The sequence below is a fragment of the Nomascus leucogenys genome, chromosome 12, assembly GCF_006542625.1.
Source record: "Nomascus leucogenys isolate Asia chromosome 12, Asia_NLE_v1, whole genome shotgun sequence".
In the NCBI taxonomy this organism is placed as follows: Eukaryota; Metazoa; Chordata; class Mammalia; order Primates; family Hylobatidae; genus Nomascus; species Nomascus leucogenys.
In genome coordinates, this window is record NC_044392.1 from 34,098,194 (window position 1) to 34,112,983 (window position 14,790).

The 14,790-nt window shown below is 45.2% G+C and overlaps 1 protein-coding gene and 2 non-coding genes across 4 annotated transcripts in view; 1 reads left to right on the forward strand and 2 right to left on the reverse strand.

Annotated features, from left to right (window-relative positions):
- Window positions 1-639: 639 nt before the first annotated feature.
- TRNAP-AGG lies at window positions 640-711 on the forward strand. The gene has a single exon. It is a non-coding gene; the product is annotated as a tRNA-Pro (tRNA).
- A 684-nt stretch (window positions 712-1,395) lies between these two features.
- Window positions 1,396-1,467, reverse strand: TRNAP-CGG. Its single transcript has one exon. It is a non-coding gene; the product is annotated as a tRNA-Pro (tRNA).
- A 5,996-nt stretch (window positions 1,468-7,463) lies between these two features.
- RCSD1 (RCSD domain containing 1) overlaps window positions 7,464-14,790 on the reverse strand; it is a 79,200-nt gene continuing 71,873 nt past the window's right edge. For both annotated transcript variants that reach the window (XM_030824028.1, XM_030824029.1), the window contains one exon: window positions 7,464-11,487. In XM_030824028.1, the coding sequence (XP_030679888.1) occupies window positions 11,455-11,487 (33 nt within the window). In that variant the 3' untranslated portion in view covers window positions 7,464-11,454. The remainder of the gene's footprint in view (window positions 11,488-14,790) is intronic.

Sequence of the window (14,790 nt, forward strand, 5' to 3'; positions counted from 1 at the left end):
GTAGAATTCCGTGTTGGTGTAGGTGTCCTGCACTCTAAGAAGATACAGTTGGAGGAGATAAGACTGAAACCCAGTTATTTACCACATATAATTGGCTTTGATATGTTAAAGGATCTTTTTCTGGGAAGGTTAGAGTTTGGGATTTGTCCAAAAGCAAACAGGTTTTCCAGCTGAAGAGAACACTTCGAGTAAAAACAGAGATGGGAATTCACAAGGCTAGATACGTAGGGCTTTGAATATTACAATAAAAAATATCGGCAAGAAACCGAGATTTTAACATTATAGAAAAGTGCGAAAGAGAACGAATGAAACATCCAGAACTCAGTAACGGAGGGAGTCTGGAATCTGCCACAGTGACATTGTCCCACACTAATAGCCATTTATTAGCCATGAATAGAAATAAAATTATAGTTTTCGAAATAAGAGGTCGATATTATACTGATAGTGACAATTTTGCTTTCTTCTGTGTTACTGATTTTCAAAGAGCAAAACAGAAAAGAAAGAAAATTGAAAACGCGGTATCTATAGAAAGCAAACACAACCGAAAGATCGAATCCTAACATGCAAACAACCACATGAGGGCGCGGGACTAAATAGCTATGCGCTCCTTTGCGATGACGGCAAGGTAAAACTTGTGTCGGCTCGTTGGTCTAGGGGTATGATTCTCGCTTAGGGTGCGAGAGGTCCCGGGTTCAAATCCCGGACGAGCCCTGTTTTGGAGTAAAAATCTCTGCATATTTGGGGGGACAGATGACTAAACGTAGTAAATACAGGTTGGTCAGAGTAAAATACAAAACTGAGATTTTTGGAAACTTAGAGCACACTCTACATTGAAATACCATTAAAAGGCCTCATTTTGAAAATGTAAAAAGTTTGCTAGTAATGTAGTATTGTACTATGAAAACATTGTTCCTAGCTGTCTATTCCTGGGTGCAGCGCGTGTACAAGGCCATCGGGAGCTCCGTTCTTGGTTGCCTATGGCGTAGTTTAAACACATCCACGACAGTGCCCTTCACTGGGGGTGGGGATATCTCCTGAGCGCCCCTTTCCTCGGAAATGCTTATTCCCGAACCCGGGACCTGCTAATCCATGACGCCCCCTGCTCGTTTGGAGGAGTTAAAGGCGTGCACAGGATTCCGCACTAGGCGTCCGTTTTTCAAGAGTGTGTGTTTTACATGATACAAAGCAATTTTAATGCGTTGCCCTTGGGCGTACAGTAGCCATATGTTGTATTAATTGAGCTCACATGGTCCCTCGCTTCAAAGAACAAAGGGGATCAACATTTGAGCTCATGGGACCAGTATGCTTTCATTTAAGTTTCTGAATGGAATATGTGGGGAATGAGGGGGAAAAATATCTGTTTTTAATTTTGGGTGTAGGTGGGGGTAAAAGCCTGGGCTCGTCCGGGATTTGAACCCGGGACCTCTCGCACCCGAAGCGAGAATCATACCCCTAGACCAACGAGCCGCTCTCGGCAACGGTGCTCCTAGCGCTTCCCTTCAGCCTTATTCCGCCTCTCACCTCGTGTTCCGAACAACCACGACCTGCGACCCTTCTACTGCGTGTCCTCTGATTCCCTAAGCCTCGGGTCCGGAGCGCTTACCGCCCCACCGCGTGGAGGAGCAGGAAGGGACAGGCTTTTGCCTGGTCCGGCCGTTCCAACCCCCCATCGCCGGCGGGGCCTCCACGTTCGCACGCGCTCCCGGAAGCCGCCTTCCGGAGTCCGGGCTCGCCCCGGCGGTTGCAGTCGCAGTGTTGGCGGGCGCCCGGGAGCCCGGGCTGAGGAAAGTGCGGGGCGGGGCAGGGCGCCTCAGGACGCAGCCCGGTGCCAGGTCCCGGCGGCGCCCCGCCCGTCAGTGCACGCAGAGCTGGGCCTGCTCCGCGTGTGGGTCGGTGAATGAAGACGGGGAGTCCGGGCGAGGGAAGGGAATACCCGAATCCTGGCTAAGAAAGGGGTGGTGGGAGACGAAATCCCATAGGGGTGAATATTAAGTTAACTCCCCGAACCTTCATTTGGGGATAATGCACTCTTTTAAGCCCTTTGCTTGTATTGAACTCACCTGATATTCGTAATAATCTCCTAGGTGCCATTGTATCTCCATTTGCAGATGAGGAAACTGAGGCTCGGAGATGTTAAGTCGCTCACATAAATCCACAGGCCTAGGAGCTGGCGGTGGCGCTGGTCTAGGAACTCCCGAGTTCCTGGAGGGTGGGAGAACTGGGGGCTGGGGCGTGTGAAAGGGACTGGAGAGTGGGGGAGAAGATTGGTACCTCGGTAGCTTGGAGGAGAGAGGGCAGTGGCAGTGGGCCGGGTCTTCTCCCTCCCATCCAGCAGAAAATGTGAGCCTGCCCTACGGCCCTTCTGCCCAGAGGAGCGGGAGTCCGAGTGCGGGGTCTCCCGCGGGTGTGGTTTCCCGGCCTGGGGTCTAGCTTGTCTTGCCTGCTTTCCGGACTGCTCTCACCGCTTCCCCTCGCTTCACGACCCCAGCCCGCCACCCTGCACTCCGGCTCTTTGCAGTCTGTGGCCAAGTTGCAGAGGTCCCTTATTTCTAAAACACTCTTGCATTCTTAGGCTACTTTCAGTTCAGCGTAAAAGGAATCCATTGCTTTGTAGCCTGGTCAGACGTTCTTCCAGGTCCTGGTGGTGCTTTTGCCCTCTCACCTGCTAACCGAGAGCTTCCCACGTGCATCCGCTTCTCTGCTCTTTCTCTCTCCCTCTCTTCCTTTTCATGTCAGTGAGCTTTTGGGACGACACTTGGCGATAGGAGGTCAGGACCAGGGTTCATGCCGGTGGGGAGTGTAACAGGGGAAATGCAGTGAAGATACCTCAAAACAAACAGCTAGCACTGAAAAACCTTTCTTTAGCCCATTCTGGCGATGTAGAGAGCCCTGTCGCTGGCTGGTGCAGGGGCCAGGTCTAAGGTGGGCAGCCCTGTCTACGCCTTCTATTTGTTTGGAAGTGCGTAAAACTATTGACACCCTCTCCTTGTCTGAGACCACTTTCTTCCTCCTACTTACCTAAGGTGTGAGAACTGGATATTGTTTTATTTCTTTTCTTTTCTTTTCTTTTCTTTTTTTATTTTGAGACGAAGTTTCGCTCTTGTTGCCCAGGCTGGAGTGCAATGGCGCGATCTCGGCTCACCGCAAACCTCTGCCTCCCAGGTTGAAGTGATTCTTCTGCTCAGCCTCCCCAGTAGCTGGGATTACAGGCATGCGCCACCACGCCTGGCTAATTTTGTATTTTTAGTAGAGACGGGGTTTCTCCATGTTGGTCAGGCTGGTCTCGAACTCCCGATCTCAGGTGATCCGCCTTTCTCGGCCTCCCAAAGTGTTGGGTTGAGCCACCGCGCCCGGCTGGATATTGCTTTTAACACACTGTTTGGTAGTTTGAGGATGGGTCAAGGGTGGGGAAGGTTGGGGAGAGAGTTTTCATTAGGGCAAGTCCTGAGCAGCCAAGTGTCGCCCTCCTTCCCTTTGAGAGTATGCGTGCCTTCGCTGGGGCTCTCTCTGCCCTGTCTGAGCTGTATCCCACTCCTGGGAGCTTTGACTCATTCCGGCCACTCACCATGTTCGTGGAACATGACAGAGGTGGACACTTCTATCTTTGCTGAGTATACACTCTCAAGGGTTTTTTGTTTGTTTTTGTTCGTTGTTGTTTTAATTTCCCAAGCCTGGGGAGAGGGATAAAAAATAAAAATAAGTTCCCAAGTCTGCTTTTCCATTCCTTTAGTAGTTTGTAATGGCTTCATAGTATCCCATCAAGATAATGGCACATCCTTTTCTTAATTATTCTTCCACTGTATAAGTAAGTGGTGTCAAACATTTCGTTGAAATTTTGTGTATATACTTTTTTTTTTTTTTTTGAGACAGGGTCTCACTCTGTCACCCAGGCTGGAGTGCAGTGGTGCCATCATGGCTCACTGCAGCCTCGACCTCCTGGGCTCAAGCGATCCTCCTACCTCAGCCTCCCAGGTAGCTGGGACAGGCATGTGCCACCTATACCCAGCTAGTTCACCCACACCTGGCTAATATTTTTGTATTTTTTTGTAGAGAAGGAGTTTCACTATGTTGCCCAGGCTGGTCTCCCAACTCCTGGGCTCAAGTGATCTGTCCACCTTGGCCTCGAAAGTGCTGGGATTACAGGTGTGAGCCATTGCACCCTGACCCTTTCCATGTACTTTGGATTATTTCCTTAGGACACCCTCCCAGAGTTGGCCTGGTCACAGAGGTAAACACTGATTCTTGGCCACTTTTATAACTCTTGATGCAACTCTGTGCTAAGGAGCTTGGCTTGGCTGGTTAACAAGTAAGATGGAAACGTGGAAGAAGAGGACCAGTGGCTCTTAGATAACTTTAAAGCCCATGATTTGATCTTTTAATTTCATTTAAGGGTTTTGATGGCATCAAAGCTTTTAAGAATGGTGATAATGTTAAAAGTATTATTGATGACAACAATTTTGACTTGCAGTCAGATGCATAAAAGGGAGTAAAAGAAATTAGAAAACTAGTGAATCCATTAGGAGATGATTAGAATAACTCTGGGATGACATTATTGAAACTGTGAATGAGCATTTAAATCACTCGTAATGGGGATTCAGTGACTATTTAATAACTAAGATTTGCTGGCCACTGAATTCTTACCCAATTTAGGCTTAAGTGGTGCAGACTTGGCTCTGTCTAGCAAGATCAGTCCTTAGGAATGAGAATACAATTAATTACATGGGTTCACCACTCCAAGGAACCTTCTCGCTAACTTGGCACACAAGACTGGCATCATGCTCATATGCTGAGCCTTGTTTGCTGCTTGTGGGGTTATGTACTAATTGACTAGAAGGCCATGGCAGTTGTCTTGGTAGGCTTGTGTCACCCACGGCAAGCCTTCCTCCAATTTAAACAGAAAATTGGATCTGACTGAAAATTTGTGTCTTTTTCCAGATTCTAGTCCAATATCCAGCAAAAGCTTCAGCTACGTTTTACTAAACATATTTCTGTTTGGTTTCCCTCAGTGATCCTTTTTATGAGGTTTAGATCATGTGTCCCTCTGAATTTTGCCGTCCCTTCATTGAATCACTATTAATGAATTCTTGGAATTGCCTCAGCCTCTTCATTTTTCATTCAAAAGGTTTTGCTTGTTTTTAAGTTTTGAGAGTACATGAGGTCAGAGGGGCAATATGAATCTCAGATGTAGATTGTGAAAGAACTGCTGTCCGCTGGGACACCTTCACTTTCACCAAGGCATCTTATTACCTGTTCATCTTATTACCCTCTGTTTTGTACAGACCTAGTTCTGGTCAGATGTTTCTGGTTAACACAAAAGTGTATCATTTTCGTGATCAAACTTGTGATTCTTTATGAAGACATGCTCATGAGAGTATGTTACAAAAAAGAAAAAGAAAATTAGATATAGTAAAATCCCAATTTTGCACCAACCAAGAATTAAAACAAAACGTATATAATGCACTAAAAAAAAGAAGAATATCTATAAAATAGTAACATTAGTTATCCCTGGATAGTGGACTTAAAAATACTTTTTTATTTGCTTCTTAAAATTTTTTCTTCGCCCCCACCAATTTTCTAAAATAAAGATGCATTGCTTTTACAATGAGAAAAAAATAAGGATAATTAACATTTTTAAGCCACAAAGAAAACAGGTGTCTTGAAACTGCATTTCTTTGTTCTTGGTAGAACGGAGACACAGAATTAGAAGCAATGTAAAGCAGGCCCTTTTGTGCTTCTCCATCCCTTCTGCTTCCAGAGGTGGTCAATAAGCCTGTTTGTATCACTCCTGAGAGGCCAGGTGCAGCTGTGATGGGGATGTGCCTGGCACTGTCTAGCACGTGTGGCTTCCTTAGATAGTCAAACAGCAGTGACTAGTATTGGAGGTCCTATTGTTTGAAGAGGCTACTATTTTCTAGGAGGGGAATGAGTATCTGTGTCTTGGCAATATCCATCCTTTGAGTACCGATCATATAATTATTCTAGAATTTTGTTTCTGCATGCTGGTTAAAGTGCAATTCAGCCCACTCATTCTTTAAAACAGAAGCAACTGGTAAGTGTGGTAACTGACTTAGGGGTTTACCCAATTTAGAGTAACTTTCTCTAATTTTTTTTTTTTTTTTTTTTGAGACACAGTCTCACTCTGTCACCCAGGCTGGAGTGCAATGGCACAATCTCGGCTCACTGCAACCTCCGCCTCCTAGGTTCAAGCGATTCTCCTGCCTCAGCCCCCGGAGTAGCTGGGATTACAGGTTTGCAGCACCATGCCCAGCTAATTTTTGTATTTTTAGTAGAGACGGGGTTTCACCATGTTGGCCAGGCTGGTCTCGAACTCCTGACCTCAGGTGATCCACCCACCTCGGCCTCCCAAAGTGCTGGGATTACAGGTGTGAGCCACTGCACCCAGCCACTTTCTCAAATTTCTGTGTAAAACTACATCATGAAGGACTAGAGTCATATTACTTACAGGAGTACTGGGGGCGAATCCTAGCCTTTCTTTTTTTTTTGAGACCGAGTCTCACTCTGTCACCCAGGCTGGAGTACAGTGGCGCGATCTCAGCTCACTGCCGCCTCTGCCTCCTGGGTTGAAGCGATTCTCCTGCCTCAGCTTCCTCAGTAGCTGGGATTACAGACACACCAACAGGCTCGGCTAATTTTTGTATTTGTAATAGAGACAGGACTTCACCATGTTGGCTGGTCTTGAACTCCTAGCCTCAAGTGATCCACCCACTTTGGCCTCCCAAAGTGCTAGGATTACAGGCATGAGCCACCACGCCTGCCCAGAATCCTAGCCTTTTCTGACCTCTTCCTTCGGCATCCTGCTTCCCTCATAGTGTCTTCCTGGCTGCTGCAGGCGCAGGGTGTTCAGCTCCCATGGAGAAGCCCCACAGCTTTTCAGTATTAGGAGGATGTGTAAGACATCTCTTAGTTCCTGTTTTGGATGTGGGTGGTTTTATCTTGGCTTCCTTTACCCTCTGAGGCATGTAATACATTCATCATCTCTTCCTCTTCTGAGGAGTCTCAAAGAACCAGTTTCCTGCCCCATTTGACCACAGTGGGATTTTGCTGGAATTCCCACAGCTCTCCTGGGATTTGCGGGCAAAACTGGAATAATGGTCTCTTGTCAGCATCCATAGCCACTGTGATCAGGACATCCAGCACAGGGCTGGTGGGGAGCCTGGGTTACCCCAACAAAACTGGGAAGGCAGAAAAGTGTGTCTCCTGCCCCTAGAATTTTACACACTTTGCTCCTCTTTTGTAACCCCCTCTGGGAGGGGTCTCAAGAAACTTCTCACATCAAGGTATAAATGACAAAGGAAGCTTCAAATAATGATCTCTCTCAGAAGTATTTGCATATTGAAGGAAGCTAATGATGACATTTCAGGTGTCTGCTATCAGATAAAAGAGGTGTTAAGCAGGATTGACTTGAAAATAATCCCATCTCAGCTCTGAAATCAATTCAGTCATTCATTATTTAACAAATATTTATTGAGTACCTAGCATATCTGAGGCACTGTGTACAATGAAGAATAATACAAACACATTGTACTCCCCTAGAGCTACAGGTTAGCTCTGGGCACAGTAATATATTATTACATAAAATAATGAGACTGATTTTCCTGGGTGGCTTATGAAACCTAATCCCATTTTATGTGAGCATTTGGATTTTGTTCAGTGCTCTTGACATCTTCATAAACCACCTGATCATGCATTATATAGATACATTCTGTTTATCCTTTTTTCACCTGGTCCATCGAGCAAAAACTTGACTAGAACTAGTTGGGGTCAAACAAAATTTAATTTTGAAGCAAACAATGGGATAGTAATTGGGTGTTTCAAGTTTTGCCCTGTGGGAAACAGCTGTTGTTTTTTGCCTGCCAGCATAGCTTCTTTTGGTAACAGCACCCTGATTTCACTTTGGGGAATCTTCTTGCTCGCCTTTGCAGGCCTTGTAGAGACAGTGCAGGATTGACTCACCTAGCTCCTAGCTCCAGGAGAGGGCACGCAGTCTCTGCATCTACTTGGTTGTAACAATTGATTCAGGTGTAGACACATGAGTCACACAGGGCCTATGGAAAGCCTCTACAGGACTTTTTCCCCACAGTAATGAGGAAAGAGCAAGCCCTTTCACTGGATTTGCAGGCTGGGAAGAACCTGCTTAAGAAAATGACCAGCTGGGCGTGGTGGCTCATGCCTGTAATCCCACTTTGGGAGGCCTGAGGCGGGTGGATCACTAGAGGCCAGGAGTTTGAGACCAGCCTGGCCAATATAGTGAAACCTGGTCTCTACTAAAAAATACAAAAATTAGCTGGGCATGGTGGTGCATACTTGTAATCCGAGCTATTAGGTTGGTGCAAAAGTAATTGCAGTACTTGGGAGGCTGAGGCATGAGAATTGCTTGAATGCAGGAGGCAGAGGTTGCAGTGAGCTGTGATTGTGCCACTGCACTCCAGCCTGAGTCACAGCGCGAGACTCTGTCTCATTCAAAAAAAAGAAAAGAAAAGAAAAGAAAAAAGAGACAGCCTTGGCTGCAGCTATTAAGGAAAATTAATTAAATAATTTTTTAAAAAAGAAAAAAAAAGAATATGGCCAATATGAGGGAAAGCAGAGACCAATACCACGAGAGATTCCTGACATCACTTGGGTGACTATATTTAGGTTTGTTTTTTTCAGTTCTATGAAACTGAAAAAGGGGGAGAGATTCATTGATCCATATAGTTCTGTTTTTCATCAGCTAGTTTGAGTTGGGTTTCTGTCACCAGCAGCTGGGTGAACTTATTCATTCAGCTGTACTAAACACATCCCTAATCAAGAAAACCTAATCAGAAGATGATGAACTGGTTGCCTTTTCACGCATTTATTTCTTTGCCATATATTTATTGAACATGTAGTTAACTGATCATAGGACAAAACCTGCATGAAAAACTGGGCATTGTTCAGGGTGACCTCCGTGAGGGGCATGGAGTTCTGAGGCCACTGAAGCTTACCTAGTTCCACATGCAGCTGAAACAGAATCCTAACCCCCTTTTAAATAGTGGCAGATCCCTTCAAAGCATCCAGGTTTTTTTTCTTGCTCCCTGTCTGGAGTAAGGAAGGACACGGTTTGAAATTCAAGCTAGACTACAAAGATCGTGGAAGAATGACTATGACTATTTCTTTAACTCTGTTGCTGTAGAAGAATCCGTGTTTTCTTTCAAACCCATTAAGGAAGCCTGAAAGAAACAAGGTCTTCCTGGCCTGTTAATAACTTTGTGCTACCTAAGACACAGATGAATTTCTTTAATCCCAAATTTAGAAGTTCCAGTATCAACCATGCAAATAAAACACCTGATCATGGTTGCTTCGAGAAAGGAGAGTTTTAAGCAGTGGGGCTGCAGCACCAACAAAAATCAGTCCCTGTACTTCATGAGTTCCCTGCCAAGAGCCCCCTTTATTAATGAACAAGCCCTGGGAATGGGGCCTCTATTTTTTTTCACAAAATACACCAAATAATGTGACTAACAGGAGACTTGGGGGACAGAAAGGTATTTTGATGCCCACAAGCATGGACCCGTAATGTCACATTCTTGTCATTTTTACTGCCCCTTTCTCGTCTGCTACTATGTTTAGACCCTCCAGAAGAAAAATGCAGTTTCATTTTTCATATCTAAATCGCATACCTTCTGTTCCATGCCTTCCTCAAGTAAAGTGGCCCTTTTCATCACACACTCACAATCATGCACATATTCACAAAGTACTTGCCCAGATAGTGCATGTGTATAAACAACCCAAAGACATATATAAATAAAACCAAGTATTGTTTAGGGGTAGACTTCTCGGTCAATAAATGGATGGTAGCTAGATTGATAGCAAGCTAGCCAGCTAGATAGATAGACAGACAAGTTTATAGATCTCAAAATAATTGACACACACATCTCCCAAATTCTGCTAATATCCAAAGTTTATCATAGTTATGGCAATATCAGTCCCAACCAGGCTACGAGTTTGTTACAAATTACAAACTACTTAAAAACAGTTTTGAAAAAAAATATATCCCAAATATTAACACTAAACACTACCCTGGAGTTAGAAAAACTGTAAATGGGATGAGGAAACTGAGGTACCAGTGGTGACATAAGGCCTTTTTGTCTGAGAGACTGTTTTCTGAAGTCAGCGTAGGATGTAGTCTAACAGACCTCCAGAAGAATAATTCTTCCAACTACCAAATCAGCACATTGAGACATTAAAATACTCAAATCAGAATAAGGACCGACCCTAAGTTTTAAATGTGTATTTGGATTAACAATTTTCAGCAGGAGTGCATGAAGAGGGGAGAGGATATAAATCAAAGACTGGGTAGTCAGGCCCCCTGTCCCTTGCAGAACCCCCTACACTCACCAAACAGAATATTAAAGCAAGAGCTACCCAATAAGAAGAGACTAAAGACCCCAGCTCACTCCTCCTGTGTTGGGCAGAAGAACTTGGGCTGTGAGTCAAGAAAAGCTTCCCAGGGAAACTAAGAAAAATGTTTTAATTATGTAGCTTGCACATGATGGCACTCAAGCCACCTCCCAGGAAACATCTAATCCATGCTCAAGGATTCTGGAAATGCAAATTCATCCTCACAGGATCAATCACAGAGCCGGCATTATTCAGGTATCACTGTTTTTCTTTCAGGAGGAGACGCAACACGGGACATGAAACCTCCTGCCATTCTGCCTCTCCATGGGAGTTCTCCACATTCTCAAGGGTGAGAGAAGGGAGTGAGCTGAGCCAGCGACCTCCCATGGTGGTCACCAACTGGAAAACCACAGGGCAGGAAAAGCCTCTGCAAATGGAGCACTTTTTTTTTTTTAAATGTTTGAATCATTATCTCTTCTAGTCCAATGTTTTAAAGACTGGTTGGCCAGTTCAAATTTGGATCAAGTTGAAAAGTTGTCTCTAGGGTTTTGATACAATTTAGGGTCTTCTGTAACTTACAGGATTTCTATTTTATGTTTATGGCCACCTAAAATTGTTTTTAACTGATATTTGAGAACCGTAAACACTTTAGAACAATAAAAAGGAACTTTACCCAAGCAAAATCTGATCAGCTAAATTAGAGCTTAGTTCGGAGGTCGGCTGCAGGGATAGGTGGGTGTGGATAGCATCCAGGGCTCCACAGGCTGACCAGTGCCCCTGGGGACTCATCGCCACAGTACATTGTTTTAAGTAAGTTATTGTTGTTTAACCAAGTCCATCAAATGACATAAACTCAAGCTGATAAAAGTCTGCTGCCCTCAGATCCAGTCTCCATCTGCAAGGGAACATTTGGTGTGGAGGCCAGGAAATAATCCACCCTGTGTCTTCAGGCTGACTCCAGACACTCAGCATATTCTGCCTCTGCAATGGCTTCGTCTGCTGCTGCTACAACTGTTGCTGCTACTTGCAAAGAGACGTGTCCAGCAACTTCATCACTGGGGCACAATGAGCTGTTCTTCACATTTTAGTGACCTGGACAGGAGGGTCATCCTGTGAACAGGGGAGGAAAGAATTAATTAGGAAAATGGTGAGGAAATCCTGACACTCAGCATCCCTCCTTGGGGATGCTGGATCAGGCAATAATAGTAACAGTAGGAATAATAGTAAGAATGATAGTCGTAAGAATGCTATGTGCCCGACTTAGTTTTTTTTTTTTATGCATTGACTTATTTAATCCTCACGAAAGCAATATGAGGTAGGTACTTTTATTAACTCTGTCATAGGTGAGGCAATGAAGGCACAGAGAGGTTATTTCCCCTAGGTCACACAGCTAGTAAGTGGTGAAGTCAGGATTTTAACCCAGGGATCAGAGCTTGAGTTGTCAAGTACTAAGTGACCCTGCCCACCCCTTGATGCCTGAGTTCCCTCTATCTTGGCCTCTTACCTATTCACTCATTCCCATTCAATGTGCTCTCTTGAAAGACTGCTCAAGATTCTTAGGCAGCATATAAATGGAAAAAGGACAGAAAGAGTTGAAAATAAAGACTAATACTTGAGTAAAAGGACAGTAAAGTAGCTATTTATTCAACAGTCATTCCGAAGGTATTACTTTGAGATCCTTCTGTGCTAGGAGCTGTACCAGGACTCCAGCCTCGTCCCCATCAATTCTTTAGCTGAGAAATGGAAACATTTGGGAATGTAACCACAGTACAAGGTGGAGTGTGATGTGGACCATCCTAATGGATTATACTGAGCAGGGGAACATTCATCCTCAGAGCAATCAGAAAAGGCCTGTGGAGGGGAAGATAGAGGTGTGGTGAGAGGACTTCCAGGTACCAGTGAGGGCTGGGTTAAAGTGGGCTGCAGGCAATTTCAGGTGGCAGTGCAGGCATTTGGGCAAAGAGGCTGTGGGAGTGGGTGAGGAGATGCCTTGCCTAATGCAGAATGGTGGAGGGTGCAGGCTGGCTGAAGCCCAGGCCCCACTCTTGGGGAGCATGGAGACAGTGAAGGTTAGGCATGTGGCAAAGCCCAGCCCGTGGAGGAGCATGAACTCCATTTTCCAGTGGGCAGTATCAAAGGGTTTGCGATAGGAGAGCAGATAACCTATGGTATTTATAGGAAGAGGAATTTGGCAATGATGTGTAGGGTGAGTCTGGAGACCAGGAATTCTGTTAGGAATGAATTGCGATTGTAGAGATAGAAAAGAAAGGCTAGCACTGGTATCCTCATAGAGATGGGGTTGTGCCATGTTGCCCAGGCTGGTCTCCAGCTCCTGGGCTCCAGCGATCCTCCTGCCTTGGCCTCCTAAAATACTGGGATCACGGGTGTGAGGCACTGTGCCTGGCCACAATTCCGTTATTGATTGAGCTCCCACAAAGCGCTGGTCATGCTCGGGGCTGAGGAGGGTCGAGGAGGGTCAAGGAGGAGTGGGGGGTGGGAAAGGGGAGAAGGAGGAGAGACAGAGGGATCTCTGGCAAGGACAGTTGATGTGTCTGAGGGATGATTGAGGTGGGAATGCAGGCAGTGTGTCCCCAAAAGAACTGAGAAGAAATAAGGGCCAAGAACTGAGGCTGTTGACCTGCCAGTTAACCAGGAGGGAGAAGAAAGAAAGAACAATGTTAACACTACAAAGTTACAAAGGAGGGGATTCTCAAGAGAAGGATGTATTTCATCAGCTCAGGGAGAAAAGAATTTCAAATCGAATGTTCAGAAACCAAGGGGAATGACTTGGAAAGCAATTGAATCAGGCAATTAGGAAGTCAGCACTTATTGTTAATACAGCAAAGTCTCAGATTTGATGTCCAAACATTTCGAATGTCTTTGTTTGGGTAAGTTAGTCTCTGGCATAGCTGAGTGCCCTACACAATACTGGATACATAATGAGTGTTTGAGAAGCACTTGATAAGTTTTTATTTATTTATTTATTTATTTTATTTATTTTTAGACGGAGTCTCTGTCACCCAGGCTGGAGTGAAGTGGCTCGATCTCAGCTCACTGCAACCTCCACCTCCTGCGTTCAAGTGATTCTCCTGCCTCAGCCTCCTGAGTAGCTGGGATTACAGGCACGCACCACCACCCCCGGCTAATTTTTGTGTTTTTAGTAGAGACAGGGTTTCACCATGTTGGCCAGGCTGATCTTGAACTCCTGACCTCAAGTGATCTGCCCACCTCAGCCTCCCAAAGTGCTGTGATTACAGGCATGAGCCACCGCGCCCGGATAACACTTGCTAAATTTATTTGAAATATTAGAGTTGTATCTCATTCTGTGCCCTCTTTCCAGGGCTACTTTTCCTTATAAACAGAATCCTAAGTGCAGTGACTTGATACGTCCAGCTTGCCTATGATTGAAATCCCCAGGATGGCTCCTTCTTTCAGTATGATATGTTAAAACACTTGTGAGGGGCAACCTAACAGTAAGGTGACCCTTTATAGTGCTTTCACACATATGATGCCTTTGGCGTACTTATGGAACTTTCCCCTGTTTTCTCTCGAAGAACAAATTGCTCCAGCCTTTGTGCTTCACATAGCACCCTTCTAGGGCAGAATCCCATTTATTCTACTGCCTTGTCGTTATTTGTTTATGCCTCTGTCTTTTTCACTTTTGACTCCCAGTATCTCACATAGTGGTAGGGATAACGGGTGCTTGTTAAATGCTGATTGCATGAATGCAACTGTAATTAGTTTGTCTGATCAATCTATTTCTACCAACAGAGGAACAAGATGGGAATTAGGTTAGGGAGTTAGAAAACTGCTTAGAGGTGTGTGCTGCCTCTGGGGGATCCAGGAAAGACCTGGGACAGACATGGGTGCCTGAGGAAGCCCATAACTCAAGGGGTCAACCTTGTAATTGTTCTTACTGATGATTCCTTTTGCACTAGTGACTCAGGCATTTTGATTCTGACCTTGACCTGGTTTAAGAGGAACAAGGAGGACTGGAGACAGCGCCCTCTTCCAGATTAAACAAATTATGCACACCTGCACAGGTACTTTGTAAGCAGTTTATTCTGATGATTGGGCAGGTGTCTAATATATCAACATTGACTGAGCTCTGTGACCATGGATAACTCCTGTCCTCTCTTGGAGCCTTGGTTTCTTTCTCTCTCTAAACTAGGCTGGGCATGGTGGCTCCCTCCTGTAATCCCAGCACTTTGGGAGGCTGAGGTGGGCAGATCACTTGAGGTCAGGAGTTTAAGACCAGCCTGGCCAATATGGTGAAACGTTGTATCCACTAAAAATACAAAAAATAGTCTGGCATGGTGGTGTGGGTTTGTAATCCCAGCTACTTGGGAGGCTGAGGCAGGAGAATCACTTGAACCTGGGAGGCAGAGTTTGCAGTGAGCTGAGATGGTGCCA